This window comes from Phascolarctos cinereus, unplaced genomic scaffold (assembly GCF_003287225.1).
Source record: "Phascolarctos cinereus isolate Bilbo 61053 unplaced genomic scaffold, phaCin_HiC Scaffold_1;HRSCAF=81, whole genome shotgun sequence".
Taxonomy (NCBI): Eukaryota; Metazoa; Chordata; class Mammalia; order Diprotodontia; family Phascolarctidae; genus Phascolarctos; species Phascolarctos cinereus.
In genome coordinates, this window is record NW_027555514.1 from 199490756 (window position 1) to 199511618 (window position 20863).

At 38.0% G+C, this 20863-nt stretch overlaps 1 protein-coding gene, 1 long non-coding RNA gene and 1 pseudogene across 2 annotated transcripts in view; 1 reads left to right on the forward strand and 2 right to left on the reverse strand.

The window, feature by feature from the left end:
• Positions 1-14653, reverse strand: part of GDI2 (GDP dissociation inhibitor 2) — a 35927-nt gene extending 21274 nt beyond the window's left edge. The window contains exons 1-3 of the mRNA XM_020973704.2: positions 14360-14653; positions 3598-3705; positions 1257-1356 (exon numbers count right to left, since the gene is read on the reverse strand). Of these exons, the coding sequence (XP_020829363.1) occupies positions 1257-1356; positions 3598-3705; positions 14360-14404 (253 nt within the window). The 5' untranslated portion in view covers positions 14405-14653. The remainder of the gene's footprint in view (positions 1-1256; positions 1357-3597; positions 3706-14359) is intronic.
• On the reverse strand, positions 447-1227 carry LOC110199023 (adenylate kinase isoenzyme 6 pseudogene; annotated as a pseudogene).
• Positions 14654-14899: 246 nt separating the features above from the next.
• On the forward strand, positions 14900-19616 carry LOC110199001 (uncharacterized). Its single transcript, XR_002321898.2, has 3 exons — positions 14900-15461; positions 18345-18470; positions 18866-19616. It is a non-coding gene; the product is annotated as an uncharacterized LOC110199001 (long non-coding RNA).
• Positions 19617-20863: the final 1247 nt, after the last annotated feature.

A 20863-nucleotide genomic window follows, 5' to 3' on the forward strand; every position in this document is an offset into this window, starting at 1 on the left:
CAGAAGACTTTGCCATTGCCCTTTTTTTTATGGAAAATGTGATTGGCTTACTCTTCTACAGAGACAAGTATCATTGCTAAGATCAGCAGTGATTTTACAGGCAAAAGAGTTCAGTGAATTCTTTTACTAAAAAGAAAAAAAATGCTATTTTCTCAAAGATCTCACCATTTACTTTGTGACTATCCTAATTTATAACCAACTTCCAAGATTTTTTTAAAAACCCAGCAATTCACCAATGTAATGTTTATAGCTTAATCCTTAGACTTTTATTTCTATGTCAGCAGTTCTTTCTAGCTTTTATTTTCTTTTTCGTGTTAAATATTAAAGATTTCCACTATTTTCTCCAATTTGTTTATTCTTTAGCTTATTCTTATTTATAAATGAGAATGGTGAATATTCCTAAACTTAAAAAGTCCTTAATATCTTATTCATTGTATTTGGGGGTTTTCAGTTTTCTCATGGAGAAAAAAAATTAATTTAGTCATAACTCAACCTTATATAATGTTCACCTGCTACTTCCACAACACAAGCCTGGATAGTAAAATTTGGTGTATGTTGTCTTAATTTCTACTGCACGGGGAAGGAGCAATCATCAAGAAAACCTTTAGACATCATGTGGAAAACCTTCAAAGTCCAATGCTTTGCCTTCAAGGTTCAACTATTATCTTTTATCCACTGCTCCATCCATTTCCTTATCTGATCTAAATTATTCTCTAGTTCTTCTGGTACATTGCTGGGCAGCTGGTATACTATTTCATGGCTGTAGAAGGCCACAGCTTCTTCATAAAGAATTTGGAAAATTTCACACTGAATATTGTCCTGTAGTTTCTTTACACTGTATCCCCTCTTCTCAAGTCTTGTATATAATACAGAATTATCTGTTTGAAGCACAAAAACTATATGAAACCATCATTCAGGGAAGAAGTCACAGCCATGGTAATCAACAATAACTCCACCTTCTTTCATTTTATTTTCTAACTCATCAACTACTTTGTCTTCACCCAAAATGGGACATTCATATTCTTCATCAAAGCCATCATATAACTGTCCTTCATCACTCCTGTTCTTGATGCAAGTTCTTTACTTGTGTGGTCTTTCCAAACCCTGGTGTAACCATGAGCAGGAAGTTGGGCAGCCTCATAGTCGCTCCACCTGGCTCTCCACGAGGGAGCAGTAGGCAGAGGCTCCTTTTTTTCCTACTTCTAAATTGGATGTAAGATACACAGAGAAAATCAAAATCACTGGTATTCCCTTACCATTTGCCATAAGGAATTTGGGGATTAGGTCCACATTCCAGTCTCTTCCCCTTCCCATTGAGGATGGTGGTGATCCTGGTATATTAAACCTCTTGTATAACTAAAAAGAAAGTAATACATATTTAAGTGCATATTTTTCTTTGAATTTCAATACATACTTCAATGTGAAGTTAGATTTGAAGAAAGATAAATGTATCAGAGTTTCTGCACTGTTTATACCACTACTCTAAATATAGTAACTGAAGTCTCACAAAAACACAGTTCTCAAAGTCTATGTCATATGTGACATGGGTTAGACTATCTAATAAGAATGCCCAAGAGCAATCCATTACAGTATCTCCTTTATTATAAAAAAATAGTTCCAGTGTCTATTTAAATCGATTTCACTGGACAGTCACTTCAGTAGCAAAAACACAGGACTACTTACAAAGAAGTAAAGAAAAAATATTGCCAGCAGCCTGCATTTACAGTATTGCCTTCAGGAACATCCCTTCTTTCTGTAAAAATAACCTAAAACTCATTTTCTCCCTGAGCAAGTTATAAGAGCAAGCTTTAGCTTCAGCAGCTACAGGTTAGAAAAACTGAAAGCAAGATTTAATTTGTTCAGCTGTCAAAACAGTTTAAGGTTTCCAAGAATATATTCAATATCATACACAAGAATATAAGTTCAATTGTTATGATAATACAGAAGAGTACATTATTTCTTATTCTAGAAAAGGAAACTTAATTTGTTTTTAGTACTGTTCAGCTTTATCAAACTCATAGACACGAAACTAAACATTTAGTTTTCTAAAGCATGACCACATACAAAAAATTTCCACTAACAGGAAAATTTAATGTTGAATTAGGCATGTTGTTTCCAAATTTTTATGTGAAAGGTGTCCCAAAATAGCAGACCAATGGTTCTTGTCCACAATCTATTAAGTGTCATAAAAAATCAGCTACAAATGGTGGCAAAGATCCCAAAATTCTACTATTCCAATACAAATAAGAAGTTTGTTAAAAATACAAAAATGACAAGACAGAGCATGGTTTAGTAGACAGACAACTTTGGGATCAGGTTGAACATATGTTCAAGACACACCTCTGAATCAAGTCATTTAACCCTGCTCAGTACCTGAAGAGTATTTGAGGAACACTTGCCATTTTGCAGTGGTAAAGGAAATTTCCATATCAGGACTTCCTTACAACAATGAAATCATAGGCCAAATAATAACAAAAAAGTGCATGATACAGCAGCCTATTAGAGTGTAAGCATTTCAGTACTAAACTTTTGTTCAGAAGAACAAAGATGTTCAGGAAGGATATAAATGTACATAACCTCCATGTAAATATCAATATTATATAACAAGAGGTCATCTTAAACACCTAAGTAATGACATTTGATAACAGAAAAATGAATGACTGAGACCTTTGTCACTATTAGGGTAGCTGGAGGAAAAAAATTATACGTATGTATATGTAGATAGATAGATACAGGGCACAGGGTGAGTTGAAGATTAAAGGGTCATATCTGGGGAATAAAATTAAGGGATGAGAGAGGATTATACTCAGAGAAGAAGAAAGGGAGAGGTAGAATGGGGTAAACTATCTCATAAAAAAAACAGAAAAGAAAAGTCTCTTACAGTGGAGGGGAAACAGGGGAAGGTGAGAGAGAATGAGTGAATCTTATTCTCACAGGATTTGGCTTAAGGAGGGAATAACAAACACATTCAATTGGGTACGGAAATCTGTCTTACCCTACAGGAAAATAAGGGGAGAAGGGGACAAGAGAGCAGGGGGATGATAGAGAGGAGGGCAGACTGGGAAAGGGAGTAATCAGAAGTAAATACTTCTGAGGAGGGACAAGGTCAAAAGAAAGAATAGAATAAATGGGAGGGCAGGATAGGATTAAGGGAAATAGAGTTAGTTTTTCACAACATGTCTACTATGGATGTGTTTTGCATAACTGCACATATACAACCTACATTGAGTTGCTTGCCTTTTTCAATGAGGGTGGATGGGGACGGAGGAAGAGAGAAAATCTGAAACCTAGTTTTAAAAACATATGTTTAAAAAAAAATGTTTTCACATGCTACTGGGAAATAATGCAGGAAATGGGGTACAGAAGTCTATCCTGCCCTACAGGAAAATAGAAGGGAAAGGGGATAAGAGAAGGGAGAGAGATAGAAGAGAGGACAGACTAGGGGAAGGGATATTCAGAATACATGCCATCTTGGGGTGGGAGGAGGGGGGAGATGGGGTATAAATTTGGAATTCAAAAACTTGTGGGAGTGAATGTTGAAAGCTAAAAATAAATAAATTTATATTAAAAAAAAAAGAATGATTAACTAAAACTTACATCTTCCAGTGGTGTAATGGATGCACTTTCACCTCCATAATAGGAGTTTCTATCCATGTGAAGGACCTTCTTTCCATTTACTGACATGATCCCAGAAAGTATGCATTCCTGTATGGAGAAAATAAGTATTTTAACAGGTAGAAAGCTGTGCAGCAAGTGCTAATAGCAAAAATCCCTAGCTCTGTAACACTCCTTCAATTACAAATGCTTCATAATTAGGATGATACTTTTTACATAAAAAAACTTATCGAAGGCAGTTTAGAGGCAAAGAACCATTTTGATTGAATCAAGGTTTTAAATGGAATTTGTGAAATGAAGCTATAGGATGGCAAGGAAAGAAGAACTGTATTCTTAGGAAAATATAGGCAAGTCATTCAAACATTCCTATGCATATATGACACGAATTTGCTAACTGCAGTACTGTGGCTCTGAATAGAAGGATTTTTTTTTTACCCACAATGAAAGGTTATTTAAAATTTTTTTCAGTAAACAAAAATCTTCCTCACCCTCAGACCATCACTTCCCCCAAATGAAGTTGCAAATATACATAGTGAAGTGAAATAAATTCCTGCTTTGGCTGTGTCCAAAAATAAATCTCAATCTGCATTCTGAATCCATTATCTCTTTATCAGGAGTATGTTTTATCATTATGGGTCCTCTGGAACATGTCCATTCCAGTGATCCAAATTTCTAAGTCTTTCAAAGTTGCTTGTCTCTACAGTATTGTTGTCACTATTTTAAACCATTTTCCAGTTTTGCTCACCTCACTCTACATCAATCCATATAAGTCTTCCCAGGTTTCTCTAAAACCACTACCTTCATCTTATTTACAGCAAAATAGTATTATATCACATTTATATAATTTGTTCAGCCATTCCTCCCTCAGTTTAAAACTTTGTCAACAACAAAAACGCTGCTATATTCTTGTACATCCTTAAGAGTTTGTTTGGCTTAAGATTACTACTCCCTCCCTTTATTTCCTATCCTCCTTTTATTTCCCCTTCTCCCTTTTTTCCTTGTTAAGTAAAAAATTTTTACACATAACTGTTTTTTCTTCCTTTGACCAGTTTAGATGAGTGAGCTTCAAGTAATAACTGCTCCCCTGACTTTGTTTGTAGACTTCTACTTATGTACCCCAATTGTGTAAGATAATTTCCCCTATTCTTCCTCTCCCCTTATCCCCATAGTATATTCCTTTTGCCCTACCTTTACATTCTTCTTTTATTAAGATCAACAAAATGTAACAGAACCACTCTCAGGTCCTCTGTATGACTCCCTCTACAGCCCCTGATGAGAATTTGAGGGGACATGTATATCACCTCCCAGTATTAAAAAACATAAACTTCTTTTTTTCCTTTTGGCTAGGAAATGGGTTAAGTGACTTGCCCAAGGTCACACAGCTAGTAAGTATTGAACTCAGGTCCTCCTGACTCCAGGGCTGGTGCTCTATCTACTGCACCACCTAGCTGCCCCCAAAAATAAACATTTTAACCTTGTTTATTAGTCCGTTATAATTTACTTGCTTATGGGTTTTTTTGTTTGTTTCTTAACTCCTGTGTTTATAAATCCTCTATTTCATTAATGTCCATTTTGCCCCTATAGAACTAACCTCAAGTGTTTTTAGGTAAGTTATTCTTGCTCTCATGCCTATTATCTTTTAATTTCTATAATACCATATTCCAAGTTCTCCACTCCTTTATGGCGGCTAAATCAAGCATGGTCCTGGCTCCTTGGTACTTGAATTCTTTATGGCTGATTGCAGTATTTTTATTTTGACTGAAATGAAACAATGCTTCTGGATGTTATGGAATCACTCTCCTCTGAGACTGTCTTGAATATCCTTGTCACCATAATGAGTTTTAGTGGTGGGATTCTTTTTATATTTGGCCCATTCTTCCATCCTGTTTGCTGAATTCTGAATTTTAGGGCCAGGCTCTTCAATTATCTGAAAGGAATGTCTAGGCTTGGTCCTACTGCTTGTTTCTTGAGATACTGAAGGTTGAATTATTCTAGGATTTTAGGGACAGCTCAGGCTTGGGTCCTACAAGCTTTCAGTACTCTAAAAGCAGTTTTTGATAAAAAGCAAAGGCTGATTTCTACCCTCCTGAACTGATCTTTGTAAATTTCTGACCTAGGTTTGGGTCTGAGCAACATAAGTGTGGGCTAACCTCCAGCTGAAGTTCCAGTAGACTGCTGCTGGACTCAGCCACTATCAACCAGCCTGAAAGCTCTACTGGTTGAGAGTGATACAACTGTAGGATCCCCTTTGCCCTGGGATTCCTGCCCAAGTTATTTATTCCGTTGTAGCCTTGAGACTGGGATTCCACTCTATCCCTATAATCAGAACCACAGACTGCTACTTGCTTCTGAACTTTATTTCTTATTCAATATACAGCTAAGGGCTGTTACCACTCTTCACACTGGAACACTCTCTAGGCATAGGTCCCCTTATCAGTCAGTCTTCAAGCTGTGACTCAGAACTGAATACTGAGCAATGGAGCTGCCAGTTAGTATCTATTCCTGCACGCTGCATAACACTGGCCTCCTCTTGGCTGGAGTTGGTACTGCCAGTCTTCCTTCCTCCCTTTCCATTTTTTTTATTAATTCCCTTAATATTCTTGATTTTTTTTGTTCCTCCAAATAAATTGTTATTATTTTTCTAGCTCTATAAAGGAATATTTTGATAGTTTGATTGTTATGACACTAATCAAGTAAATTAATTTAGATAGCACTGTCATTTTTATCATATTGTTTTGTCCTACCAATAGACAACCAATTTTTCCAATTATTTAGACCTGCCATTATTTGAAGAACATTAACTTTGAAGCCCAATTAAGCAAAATGTTATTTCCCCCAACAGAAGTCCACTGTTGCTATTAATAGACCAGTATTACAAAATACGCTATTCAATCAGTATTATTATATTTGGAATCTTAGGGCCTTGCCCTTCAAACATCCAGAAAAAATGCCTGGACTTGTCATGCTACTGCTTTCTTGAGTATTGAATAGTGAGTTATTCTAGGATCTCAGAGATAGCTCAGGCCTGAGTCCTACTAGCTTTCAGTGCTCTGAAAGAAGTCTGATGAGGGGCAAAGGCTGCGTCAGAAATTTGTGGAAATTTGACCCACAAGCCTAAAATATTTACTATCTGGCCCTTTATAGTTTCCCAAACCTTGCATTAAGGAATGGCTGTCATTCTTAAATGTTTTAAATAGTTCCTCATGTATCTTGGCTGTCAAACCTTTATTAGGATAACTTCCTGATAAAGTAAAGCTTCCCCTTCCTTCCCTACTTTAAATTTTTGTTGTCTTTCCAATTTTAACTATATTAGTTTTGTTTGTACAAAAACTTCATTTTATATAATCAAAATTGTTCATTTTATGTTCTGCAATCTTCTCTATTCTTTGTCTCATCATAAACTCTTCTCCTACCCATAGCTGAGAGAGGCATTTTTACGACATGACATTTCATTATGAGATAATGTAGCCATTTGGAGCTTATAAAATGTTGATCTATACCCAATTTCTGCCAGACTACTTTCCAGTTTTCCCAGTAGTTTTTGTCAAATATTAAGTTTTAACCCCAGTAGTTAAGATCCTTGAGTTTATTAAACTGTGTTAATATATTCCTTTGTTTGTATATGAGTACCCAATCTGTTCAAACTGACCTTTCTCTTTTTTAACCAGTACCAAATAGTAAAGGGCAGCTAGGTGGCACAGGCCTGCAGTTATGAATACCTGAGCCCACATCCAGCCTCAGACACTTACTTGCTGTGTGACCGTGGGCAAGTCGCTTAACCCTACTATTTGCTTCACTTACCTCATCTGTAAAATGAACTAGAGAAGAAAATGGTAAACCATTCCAGTATCTTTGCCAAGAAAACCCTAAATGGGGTCATGAAATGTCAGACAACTGAAATGACTGAACAACTATCACCAAATAGCTTTGATGATTACTGCTTTAGTTTGCAATGTTATTGCTGGGCCCCATTCCTTCCTTCTTTTTTTTCCTTTCCATTATTTCCCTTGAGAATCTTGCCAGAATCCTACATTTCTAATACTGCTTGACTAGCTATCACAGAATCATGTAATACTGAGAACTAGAATGATCTAGAATGAACCTTAGAAACTTTGACCAACCTAACCCCCTTTAAAGATAAAGAATAATGAGTCCCAGAGAGGAACACTGACTTGTCTAAGGTCACACAGCTAGTTGTAACAGAGCTGTGACTGAATAAGTCAGGTCTTCCAAATCCAAATTTTGTTCCACTGGGTTCATTTGAGTAGATATTGCTTTCACCACAGAGGCAATGGCATTTATAATACTCATGTCAGAACGTGGCAAATTAAAGGGAAGAAATCTAGATATTCTTAGATATAAAGTAAAACTTATCCACAGCTGAAATCATATATGCAAGCAGAAATTCTAGTTAACTGTAGTGTCAATGATTTAAAGCTAGGAGCACAAATTAAGTACTATCATATTTTGTAAATGTAACATAACAATTACTAATTCAAAATGAATTTTAAAATACTTACTATATCTACATTGAGTGAATCATTATTTGCAAAGCACTATGGTATACAAAGATGAACAACTTAAGGGCCCAAAAAGCCATCTTCCCAGATGACACAAGTATATGTCAGGGCTCCATTTTTGGAGGAAAAATCCACATTTATATTTTAAGTGCTCAAGTGTCACACAGCCTCTACTAAAATACACAGTATTTCACAGTCCATTCAAATTAGTATGGGTCCACAGACTCAAAGACCTTTAAAAAAAAAAAAGTCACAGCAGATTGACACTTCAAATAATCAGAACAGTAAGGACCGAGTTGTTTTTTTTTTTTTAGGGGCAGCTAGGTGGTGCAGTGGATAGAGCTCCAGCCTTGGAGTCAGAAGGACCTAAGTTCAAATGTGACCTCAGATACTTGACACTTACTAGCTGTGTGACCCTGGGCAAGTCACTTAACCCCAACTGCCTCACCAAAAAAAAAAAGAGAGAGAGAAAGAGAGAGAGGGAGAAAAGAGATTTTTTTTAAAGGCAATGCTTACCAATAGCAGAAAAAGTGCAAGATTTAGAATCAAAGATTCTGGATTCAAAACCTAGTTTTGCTGCTTACTGCTACTGTGACCTTTGGGACTCTTTCTTTATCTATATAAGGACTAAATGACCTCTAATATCCCTTCTACTTGTAAATCTTTCTGCAAACCTTAAAGTGCTATATTAATGGTAGCTATTATTACTATTATTTATGCATTAAATTACTGAATAAATTACTACTCTGATGTTTACAATAAATGTGAAAGGAGCTAGTAGAAATTCTAGAAGGTGAAGAATTTTCTGAACCCCTTCTAGTTCTAAATCCTATACAACTAGCTTTGTGTTAAGCCATGGAATAAAGGAAATCATTGATTCAACATTAAAGACATGTAAATAATGCCTAAGTACATAGAATTTATCTACATTAAAAAGTCCACTGACCTCAGACACTTGATACCAGCTGTGTAACCCTGGACAAGTCACTTAACCCCAACTGCCTCACCAAAAAAAAGAAAGTCCTAAAATTGTATTATCTTTTATAATAGCATAAAATTAAAATCTGCTATTATCCAATGAGATTACATTTGATCATGGCTCTCAAATAGTCAATTTTGTCATTTGTAAGCTTAGGGGGTTGGACTAAGTAGTGTCTAAAGTCTATTCTCTTCTATCTGAGATCCTATGACCATTTTATCTCAGAAACTATATGATGTGGTGAGCTCTAGAGACAGAAATGTATCCGAAAATATTCATGTTGAGAGCCATAAAAAAAAAGAAAGAAACCAAGTTTTTACCAAGGGTGACCACAGTTTACCAAGACATAGACACAATTACATTCCATTAGCAGTACACAAAGAACTGTACTTGGGTCAAAAGAGCACTAATACCAAAATGTTACTCCAAATGAGTTTTTCCTGCATTTAATCTTCAATCCCATTATCAGTTACATTTGCTTTTTAATGGCATAGCTTCAGCATTTTATTAATGACTCCTACCTGATAAGTGAAATGTAAATTAACATGCCAAAAACGTTAGCTTAGATCAAACCTGCCCAACCTGCCGCCCACCAAAGGATTTCAGGCGACTGGCCAAAAACGTAGAGGAAAATATCCTCAACATTTCTTGTGGATGGCCTGAAATCCTTTGGTAGGCTGCAGGGTGTACAGGCCTGGTTTAGATGTTACCAAATACTATCCACTGTTAATTTCCATAACTGGAGCACATTCACTGACCAGAATGACAACATGTACCAAAAAAAATCAGACCAAAATTATAGCATTATTTTCAGTATCCAGGTTATGACTTCAATCATTTAGCACTTCATGTTTTCTTGCATGAGTGGGAGTGACCTACCCAAATTGCTTAAAATGTAAATTGTTTAAATGTAGGAGGAAACATAAAAATTAATATATGTTTTAATAGCCCACAGAATAATTTTAACACATTTTAATAAAATTTAGAACCCTAAATATACTTGGCCATATGCTAATCAAGAGGAGGTAGGTTGGTATAACGGTTTATTGCAAAAACACTTCATTGAGAATCAGGAGAATTAGGTTCTAGCCCTGTTTCTGACACTTGCTCAGTATGTGTGATTCTGGGCCATTCACTAACTTCTGTGGGCCTCTATTCCACATATTTAGAAGAATGTGGTTGGATTACATCATTTCTAAGTCTCCTTATTTTCTAGCTCTGAAATTCTAAAAACAAAAGGTCTTCTCAACTTTCTACTGCTATCAAAACCCACATTTACAACATAACAAAGATACAACTCATTTGAACCACTGCTAAAGAATCAGAATTTTTCTTTTTTTTTTTTTAAAGGTGATTGGGTTACTTTTAGTGATCAATAATCCAATGGAATAGTCTAACGTACCTTTTAATGTCTAAATTGTTGTAAAGCCCCAGTGAAACAAAAGGGAACTACAGTGATATAACAGCAATATTGTAAATTTCTTTCTAACCTATTGTGAAATAAAATTAAGACCATTCTGTGGTACTTAATTTGCCAACTATCAAAGATTGACTCTAATAAAGCAACAGAAACTGCATCTGGCTTATTACTATGTTAATGTTAAAAATGACCAAACAAGGGACCTCATAAGTCACCTAGTCTAACATCTATCCAAATCATAAATCCGGCTTTATAACATTCCAACATCTCCAGTGGGAACATAAGAGACAGAGATGGAAAGTGGACCTGTGATTTCACTGGTAAAGATAACTTCTAGGTGAGGAAATTTCCTCTACCAATGCAGGCTGCCACCTTCTCTGAAATTATAGTCTAAAAGAGCTGCCTAGAGCCCTGAGAGGCTGAGTGACTTGCCAGGCGTCACACATTCAGTGTCAAAGGCAGAAACCCAGATCTTCTCGACTTCAAAGAGCATTGTTCTTTGTCCATTTCACCACACTGCCTCTCACTATAGCAAAATATTCATTCTAATTTTGGATAACTTTCACCATTAGGATTTTTATGTTTAGGACTAAGCAGAATAAGCCTAATGCCTTTTAACTATATGGCTATCTCTAAATATTTAAAGATTTCTAACACATATAACACCTAAGCTTTTTCTTCAGACTAAATACTCACAACCTGGAGTCCTTCACAGCCTGGCTCCAACCTACCTTTCTAGTCTTATTATACATTACTCTCCTTCAAACACACTTTGGTTAAACCTAACTGATTATCTTGATATTCTTCAAACAAGACACTCCATTTTGGTGCCACTGACAAGCTTTCTCCCATGCCTGGAGTGCACTCTCTTCATCTCCAGTTCTTAGAATTCCTAGGTTTTTTTCAGAGCTCAGCTCAAATATCACCTTCAATATGAAGTCTTTCCCCAATTCCTCCAGCTCCTAATATCCAGCACAAGAGTAGGGAACCTACGGTCATGTGGCCGTCTAAGTCCTCAAATGACCACCAGGCCACAGGTTCCCCACTCCTGTGCTACCATTTTTCTAAATCACTTCTATTTATTTTGCACATACGTATACGTGCTGCACCTATTATTTCCCCCTATAATATGTAAGGGGCAGCTAGGTGAGGACCAGTTGACAGTCATCTCATTTGAGGATCATCATAACCCTGTGAGATTAAAATTATAGGTATAATTTCTCCAGTTTACAGAGGAGAACACTGAAACTCAGTGAACTGCTTGATGGTGACACAACTTGTAAGTGTCAGTCAGGATTCAAAATCAATTCTCCCCTGACTCCAAGTCCAAAGCACTCTCCTGATCTAGTCACCCTGACAATAAAAAGAAATGAGTTTAATCTGGCATGGTTTTTGATGAACCCATGCTGGCTCTTGCCTACCCTTCTAAGTGAAAAACACTGAAAATTCACAACCATACTGCAAAAATGAAGGTTCACGCAAGGAACTAAGTCTAAGATGATGGACTTAGTACTATGCTCTTGCTACCTGATCTAACCCACCACAAACTATGTACACAGTCGCTTTCTTTCAGCTTTCCAATATATCACACAGAGACTCAACTCAATCTCTAAAATTCAAAATTCAATTCAAAATCATTAAAAAGATTTTCAGGTAGGTAAATAATTTCATAACAGGTACCCATTTTTTCAATCCCCATGCTATAGCTATATTTCTTTGATAACAGTTTATAGCTTTAGTTTATCTAATCTAATGTAATAGATGAATATAAATAACACCAAAAAACACTATAAATATTGAAGTGATAGATAAAAAAGGTCATATTAATTTTTAGTAACTATTTTATAAAAGTTTAACCAACCAAATGAAAGCTTAAAATTGTCATTTTAATATCAATCAAAAGTGATTAATACTAGTATAAGCATGTCTTTTAGACTTGGATTACAGAAGACAGATACATTTAAATATTGCTTACTGAATATAAAAAAAAAAGCTTAACACAGACTCAGAAATTTTAAGATGAGTCAGATGACACAAAACAACGCCTAGGACAAGATACAGCTCAAAGACATTTTAAGATTTTTTATGGGTGGAGTTTAAATCAATTTGACCCCATCCTCCAACACTGTTTTTCCTTATGAATACTAATTTGTTCATTCAGCCAACAAATATTTATTCAGCTTAAAATAAACCATATAATGATATGCAATACAGAGAACTTACTTTTTCTGTATTTTTTTTTTTTGCTGAGTAAGTTACCCAAAAGTATACAGGTCATTAGAATTCAATAAAATATGCCAAGGTCATAAAAAAGTCTTTTACTGGTATTTTTATACCGTAGCATTAATAGGATCACAATTATCCAAACTTAAAATGTGTTTAAAAAGACAGCCATAATCTTTTGAGAAAAAATACAATAATGGGAATGCTAAAATATTAAGTATGTTTAACTCTGATATGAAAAAAAACCTAACATATGAGTTAAGGACAGGACCTAAAAGCACTTTTTTGTTCCCTTCCTCCACACAAACCATTCAAATTAGGCAAAGCCATTTATGGAGTAAAGAAAGCACTCACATAGCTATATATTGATTTCTCTTCCAAGTCTCTGAAGAAGCTCTCATGGAGTTATTTGTGCCTTTTACTATCCATTAACCCACATCTTAGTAGGAAAGAGAAAAGACCCAATAGAAGAAAACACGAAAAACCCAAAATTTAACAGCAAGTCTTTGTCATTTCTAGCCTGTAAACATGTAGTTAAGTTTGGGAAGTAAAAGGCATTGTCCATAAGGGAGAAGCTAGGTTTTGCTAAAACTAAAAAACTCAAAATAACATTTGGCATCCATTAGACCTATGTCTCTTACTTTAAGGGGGGAAAAAAAGGAAACGTGTTTAGATGCTGCACTCAAAGCTTTTCAGAATTAGCTAACGTTTAACAGTTATCACACAATACCTTCTCACATCATACAATCCCTCTGCCGGCTTACTACTGCAAGAGATTGAATTTTAGTAACTGAACGAACCAAACCCTCCCTACTTCCCTCGGCCAAGCGCTCTTCTTCCCTCCCATCTGGAGAGGTCATCAACCAAGAGGGGAAAGAGACACAAGTCAAGTCCCGGCTACAGAGCTGGATTTTGTTTAGTTAAAAATTATCCAAGTCTCATCCGCTTTGAAGGAAGTAGAAAATTTAATTCTAGACCTCTTCCCTCCCTTCAGTGATTTAAACCGTTTCCTGGGCCCTCTTACAAAAGGAAGGGACAGGGAAAGCTGCCACGAGGAGATGGAGGGATGGTTACTTAAGCTCCTCCAAAAGTCCTTATCCCCAACTGGTGAAAATTGTTATCTGTCCGAGGCACACCCCCTCCCAACACATTATTTTAAGGGAAAGATGTGTGTATCAAACCTAGATCAAGGAGCTACAAAATCACAAACCAAACGGCCCCCTTCTAAAGCCCTGTCTCCCACAAACGCCCATCACACTGTAGCTATAGGTTAAGGATGCAACGTATCAGATCCAACCGCGCCGATACGGATAAATCTGTCAGGGGAAGGGAGGACAGCTGGAGAAGAGAATAAAAGCAGGAAGCTGGAGGAAGGAGGCGTTAGAGGGCGGGGCGGCGGCCGCTGTCACCGGACCCAAACTGCACAACGCGCGCTCCCAAGAGGGTAGCCCCTCTCCCCCCACTCCCCCTCGCTGTTCACGCCCTCCAAGAGCAAGCCTCCTCCCCTCCCCCCACCAGCGGGCGGTCACGGCCTGCCCCCACCCCACCCCCACCCCCCAGCGGCCCAACCTCCTCCCCTCCCTTCCCCCTCCCAGCCCTCACCGTGAGGCCGGTGCCCAGCACGATCACGTCGTACTCCTCATTCATGGCGGGGGGCAGAGGATGAAAGAGGAAGAGAGAAAAAAAAAGAAGGGGGGGCGGGCCAAGAGCTAGAAAGGGAGAAAAACAACCCAAAGGGAGCGAGTAGCGAAGCCCCACGCGCCGTTTGGCGAGCACACAGAGAAGATAAAATGGAGCACAGAACAGGAAAAACCGCCCACTGCCACAGATTAGAAGAGAGGAGCGAAGGGCTGCGGGAAGAGTAAGCAGGAGGAGCCGAGAAAGAAAGGGGGCGGGGCCGGGCTCTGCAGCCTTAGAGGGCGGACTTTGGAGGAGAGTGCAGGGCCTGAGGGCTGCCAATCACGGGCCTTCCGCTTTGCTTGCCGCGCTTCCATTGGCTGAGCCGGGCTCGTTCGTTACCCTACTTCCCTTTTCCACGCCACGCGAGAGGAGGGCGGTACAGGGCGAGGCTTTGTCCCCTCCCCCCGCCGAATCTCTTCGTCCGTCTCTGCTCCCTCCCGCCCCTTTTTCAGCTTTGCTTGCTGGAGTGACTAGTGTGGTGGGTGTGGGAAAAGGCGAAGGTGGCAGGCCGGTGGACCGGGGCCTAACGCTTGGTTAGCGCCTGGGACCTCAGGGACAGGGCGGGGCAGCGCTGTGCTGGCATCTGGCAGCGGCCCCGATGGTCTCGCTTCGGGCGCTAGAGAGGCTGCTCGCCCTAGGACTCTGAGCCCCCCTTTTTGTTTCTAAGTCCGCACTTGGACTGGAGGGAGGAAAAGATGGACAAGGTCGTGGGTACAGACCTGGAAACTGTGACCTTGAGCGAATGGCTTCGTTTGCCTGAGCTTCCTTCTTTGTAAAATGAAGGGTTTGAATTAGATGATAGAAAGCTTGCCAGTGCAGTGTGATGGAAGGAAATGAGGCACTGGATGAGCTGATGAAATGTCCATTTTGGGCGGGTTGGTGAATCGACAGACTGCAGCACCCGGATTCTCTGCCCAGGATCCTAAGTTTTTATTGGGCTCCCTCCCTGCTTAAAAAAGTACATAGTCCGTTACTCGCCCTGCCTATCCCAAGAAGAGTAAGAGAAACAGCGAATCTTTTTCAGGTGCATTTAAAAAGGAAAATTTTTAAATCTTGATGAAAAGACCACAGGTCTCATTTAGAAATAGGCTCTTAGGTTTAAACTGATGTAATCTAGAATGGTTTTCCATAAAAATAAGCAGCAGCTTAGAATAGGCAATTTCTCAGCTTGAAGGAAATTTCATATCCTCCGCTTGCCTTTGGGGTTTTTTTTTGTTTGTTTTGGGGGGTTTTGTTTTTTTCTTTGTTTTCATAACAGTCTTTTCCTCTTGCAAGATGAACCTTAAGAATATCTACATAGGCAAAGGAATTCTCAACTTGCACATCTAGGAAGCAATAAAGTGGTAGTGGAAGAAGCTGATGGAACTAATGGAGAAGAGTGGTCACGCTTTCTAAAAACTTGCCGTGGATAATTTGGTTGCTGACTGGGTCCATGATAAATTTGTGTTTAATAATCTCAGTTGGGCCCTCACTATAACAATGCAATCAAATATTTTTACACCTTCCTAATTGACTCACTGTCCACTCGCCATAAAGGCTTTTCCAAACCTCTTCTTCCCTCCTCAAATTTCCCGTAATACTCCCTTGTCCTATACTCTCATCTGAGAACCTTGCTTCATATTTTAAAGAAAAAATTGAGGCTATTTAACTGTAAGCTTCCCTCTTTTCTCTTCCTCATCTCCTGTCACTCATCAGATGCTTTCTGCCACGATCTCCTTCACCTTGTCCCACAGGAAGATTTACCGAGGCAAATGCTTTTACAAAAACTACATAAGCAGTCTGATTCTGTCTCCAACAGACTGCCAGTTAATCATCCATACTCTTTCAGTTAGCTTCAGTGTTCCTATGTACTGGCAGCTTCCCTACTGCTTACATGCCCATCATTAGAAAATTCTCATTTGATATAACCATACCAGTTAGCTATCATCCTATATTTCTTCCTTTTGTGACTAGATGCCTTGAAAAGGCCATCTATAATCAGTCCTTCAGTTCTTTTCCTTTCAATTTCTTCTTACTTCTGCAATATGGCTTTTGACTTAATCATTCAGCTGAAATTGCCCTCTCCATGATTATCAATGATCTCTTAATTTCCAGATTTAATGGTCTTTTCTCACTCATTCTTCTTGACCTCTGCATCTTCTGATGCTATCGATTACCCATTTCATCTTGATACTCTCTTCTTTCTAGGTTTTCCTGAATCTCTTCTTTCCTATCTGATGTCTCCTGCTCAGTCTCCTTTGCTGCATCTTCATTCAGGTCATGCCTACTAACTATGAGTGCCTCTTTCAAAACCTCTGTTTTGGGCTCAAGAGGGCCAAGAAGACTTCCTGTAAACTATTTCTGTTGGTGATCTCATCAGCTCCCATATCATCTCTCTGCAGATGATTCTCAGATATATTTATCCATCCTTAATGTCTCTCCTGACCTCCAGTCTTACATCTCCAACTGCCCATTGGACATCTTAGATGTTCTGTAAGTACCTTAGACATTTTAAATTCAACATGTCCAAAAATGAGCTTGATCTTTACCACAGAATTCTCTTAACTTCCCCATTACAGTCAAAGATACCACTATCCTATCAGTTACTCAGGCTTGAGTCCTTGACTCTTTACTCTCTAGCTGATGTTACTTCTGACTGGGTCTTTTGGAGTAGTTGCCTCACCTAAGTGGGCTTCAACCTGTCTCCACTTGGAATCATATCCCTCTTAACCCATCTTAGGGCAAAAAGTTTGATCTTGCCAAACAATATCTCCATCATCATGCACCTGACTGCCCAGGTCAGATGTCTGACTACCCAGAAATCATGCTTGTGATGAATTAATGCCACTCTAGGAAAGGAAAGGGCTCTCCATTCCAGTGGTTTCCTGCATCTAGTCTCCAGAGAAGATTTACCTGATAAGAATGAACTGCTTGCGGACATAGTTCCAGTTGTCCCTCTTGTTTCTTGCACAGCACAAAGTTGCATGAGTCTTGAGGTCCTTGCCCTGTAGAAATAGCTTAGGTCAAAAAAAAAAAAAAAGAAATACCTTAAGTCCCTCTCAACAGGACAGCTAGGTGGCACAGTAGATAGAGTGCCAGGCCCGGAGTCAGAAGACATCTCCCTGAGTCCAAATCTGGCCTCAGACACTTAGTAGCTATGTGATCCTGGGCAAGTCACTTAATCATGTTTGCCTCAGTTTTGTTATTTATAAAATGAGCTAGAGAAGAAAATGGCAAACCAGTATCTTTGCTAAGAAAATCCAAATGGGGTCACAAAGAGTCAGACACAACTGAAACAACTGAATGAATTCCCTCTCAACTGGTAGATTTTCTTTGCTCTGGAACGGTTTTGACAATACCTGGGAGGAAAAGTAGGTGGTATTGCTGAAAGGTACCTTGCTATATATCTGATAGGACAAAGCTGCCCCTTAGAACAGTTTTGCCTCAGTTTCTCTGACGTGGCTTCTAGATCATTTGGGGCGTAAAAAGTTCCAGCCATGTAAAGTCAGAGTCTCTTAGACTTGGTAAATGTCTAAGACCTTGCAAGTCACTAAACCCTGATGATATACTGAACAGACTCATTTCCAGATGAAGACAAAAGAAAAGTTCAAGAAGCTAAGTATCATTTTATCCTTGTTGTATGTTCTTGCTATGTTAGGGCACCGTAAACATTCTTTGTTAAATGTTCAATGACTTATGAGCGCTTCCTTTCATCCTAACACTGAACCTGAACTAAGATGATGCTGGTGATAGAGCTTCACCTACAATAGTGAATGTGCATTTACTTTGAAGAAAGGAATTCTGTATTATTTACAAAAAGGGTATTCGTATCCCCAGCACTTAGCACAGTGCCTGGCACTGGTAAGTAGGTACTTAATAAATGTTTATTGACTATCTTCTTCCTCATGTTTTCCCACCTGATCTCCAGCCTCAGGTGAGAAGAGGAATGACCTCCCTCTGACTACATCTTCCATCTGACGCTACACAGGCTTGCTATCCAGTCTTGCTATCCAGTCTCAGATTCCTAGGTGCTATCCATCTGCACCAGCACAAGGTAACTTCTACCTCCTGCTCCACCAGTTATCCTGTTCACCCACCTCCCTTGATATGAAGAGCCTCCCATGTGAAGAGGAGAGCCCTTTCCCCTGAACTCAGGTCTTACATCTGCAGGCACTTAATAAATGTTTATTGACTGATGGATCCTAATGTGGCTCCCAGGAAGGGGGGAGGTTTTGGCATGTGTGCCCCGGAATACTGAATAGGTGGAGGCAGGGAAGGGGTAATGGAGAAAAGTCTCGTTATCAAGCTAGATTCTGGACAGGTTTTGTGGAAGAAGCTTATGATCTCTTAATCACTTTCTACTTATGACTGTCATGTGATGAAGAATTATTGATTATGCCAAAGGTGCTATGTTCCTGATGTTCTTATCATTGTCACCCATCGTTACAGTGGGAGAAGAATCTGTGTGTGACTGTATTGGAAGTTTCTTCATCTGTGCTGTGTCCCTGATGGTATTGCTTCTAGTCATCTGCAACATGTGACTCACAGTGAACTGCAGATATTTGGAATTACCCCAGATCTTTGAGATCTGAGACTTGGTCCCTCTGAAGGGAGTAGGAAAAGTTTGAGATTTCTTGCATTTGTTCTCCAACCTTTTTCTTTTTCTCTATGGTAACTTTTTTTTTGGGGGGGTAGGGGGGATAGGGATAGGTATTAATTTGTTTTGTTATTGTTCTGTATATTTTGTTTTTACTTTTTAAAATTTTCTTTTTCTTTTTTCTTCATCTTACTCCCCTTCGTACTACTCCTATGCCAGCAGGATTTTTGAATAAAAACACAAAAAGCATTCAAATGGTGGAAGGACCTCTAGAACAGAGGTACCAAACATGCCATCCACAGGCTTCATGCAGTCCAGAACACTCCTGAGTGATTAAAATGCAATTGAGAAATATTTAACAAAATATATATAAATACAATACAGCATATATAATACCACAGTTTAAAACAGAGTCGATTTGCAGCCCCACAGGGATCCTTATGTATGGTTTAGTGACCCCTGTTTCTATTTGAGTTTAACACCATTGCTCTAGGGCTTCTTAAACTTTTTTCCATTTATGACCCCTTTTTGCCTGAGAAATTTTTACATGATATATAAGTATTTAAAATAAAATACACTTGTGGATCAAATCAAACATTTCTAATGAACATTTACTGATAATAAATCAAAAAGAAATTTATTTTAAAACAATTCTTTGGTATACATATAATTTTACCATTTAATAAAGATGAAAGCAAGTTTGCATATTAATGAGATAGATGTGCTTGTTTATTTTTACATAAAGAATTAAATCTTGGCATAATATTTGATACTACAGAACGTAAAGCATTATCAAAGTTTTTTAGAGGTGATTGATATTTTGATTTTATAATCATCAGTGCTAAGAATGCCACTTTGTATAAATACATAGTACAAAATGACAGAGGTATGTTTAAGGCCATTTCAGAAATTGTTGGAAATTCTATCCTAATCCCAAGCTAAAATTAGTTTAATGATTTTTTTAGGGAACTCAAGTTTTCAACCTGTGCTACTTGATAATTTGGCAAATTCTTCTTGAACTTTTAATGGCAAATGATTGACGTTTTTTATTTCAGTTGAGTATGGTTTATGAACCCAACTTAGTTTTTTAGAATCAAAATTTGAAGGTCAGTATTTTTGAAACTCTGTCTCCAGGAACTTCAGATGATCAATTATAACTCTTACAATTAAATCTGTGGAAAGGTTATTTCCAATTATAAAATCATCTGTAGTTGTAAACATTTCTAAAGAATGATTTTCCATCCTATTCTTCCATATATTAACTTTTTAGTAAAACTTTCAATTTTATCTTTTAGCATAAATGTTACAATTTTTTCCTTGAATCAACAAGTTTAAATCATTGAGTTTTTCAAAAATATCTGACAAATAACAGTTTTGAAAGCCATAAGTTATTATAAAAAAATTAACAAAATTGGATTTCTGCTCAGTCAAAAATATAACAACTTCATCTTTCAGTTTCAATAATCTGCTTAAATTTCACCCTCTTGAGAGCCACTTCACCTCTGCATGTAGTAATAAGCTTTTGTAACTAGAGTCCATGTCTTTCCAAAAGTTTGAAAACAAACAATGTTAAGGGCACAGCTTTTAATGAAGTTAATGATTTTGATAGTATCACGAAGCACAACATCTAACTCTGGTGATGTTTGTTTGGCTATGAGTGCCTCCCAATGGATCACACAGTGAATAAAAGTGATATGTTCATTACACCAGCTCTCACTTTTGCTACAAATCCAACATTCTTGTCCATCATTGCCCCAACACCGTCTGTACAGACTCCAACGCTATTTTTACACCATAAACCTTCATTGTGAAAAATTCATCGACTTTAGAATGAATCATCCCCTCTTGTA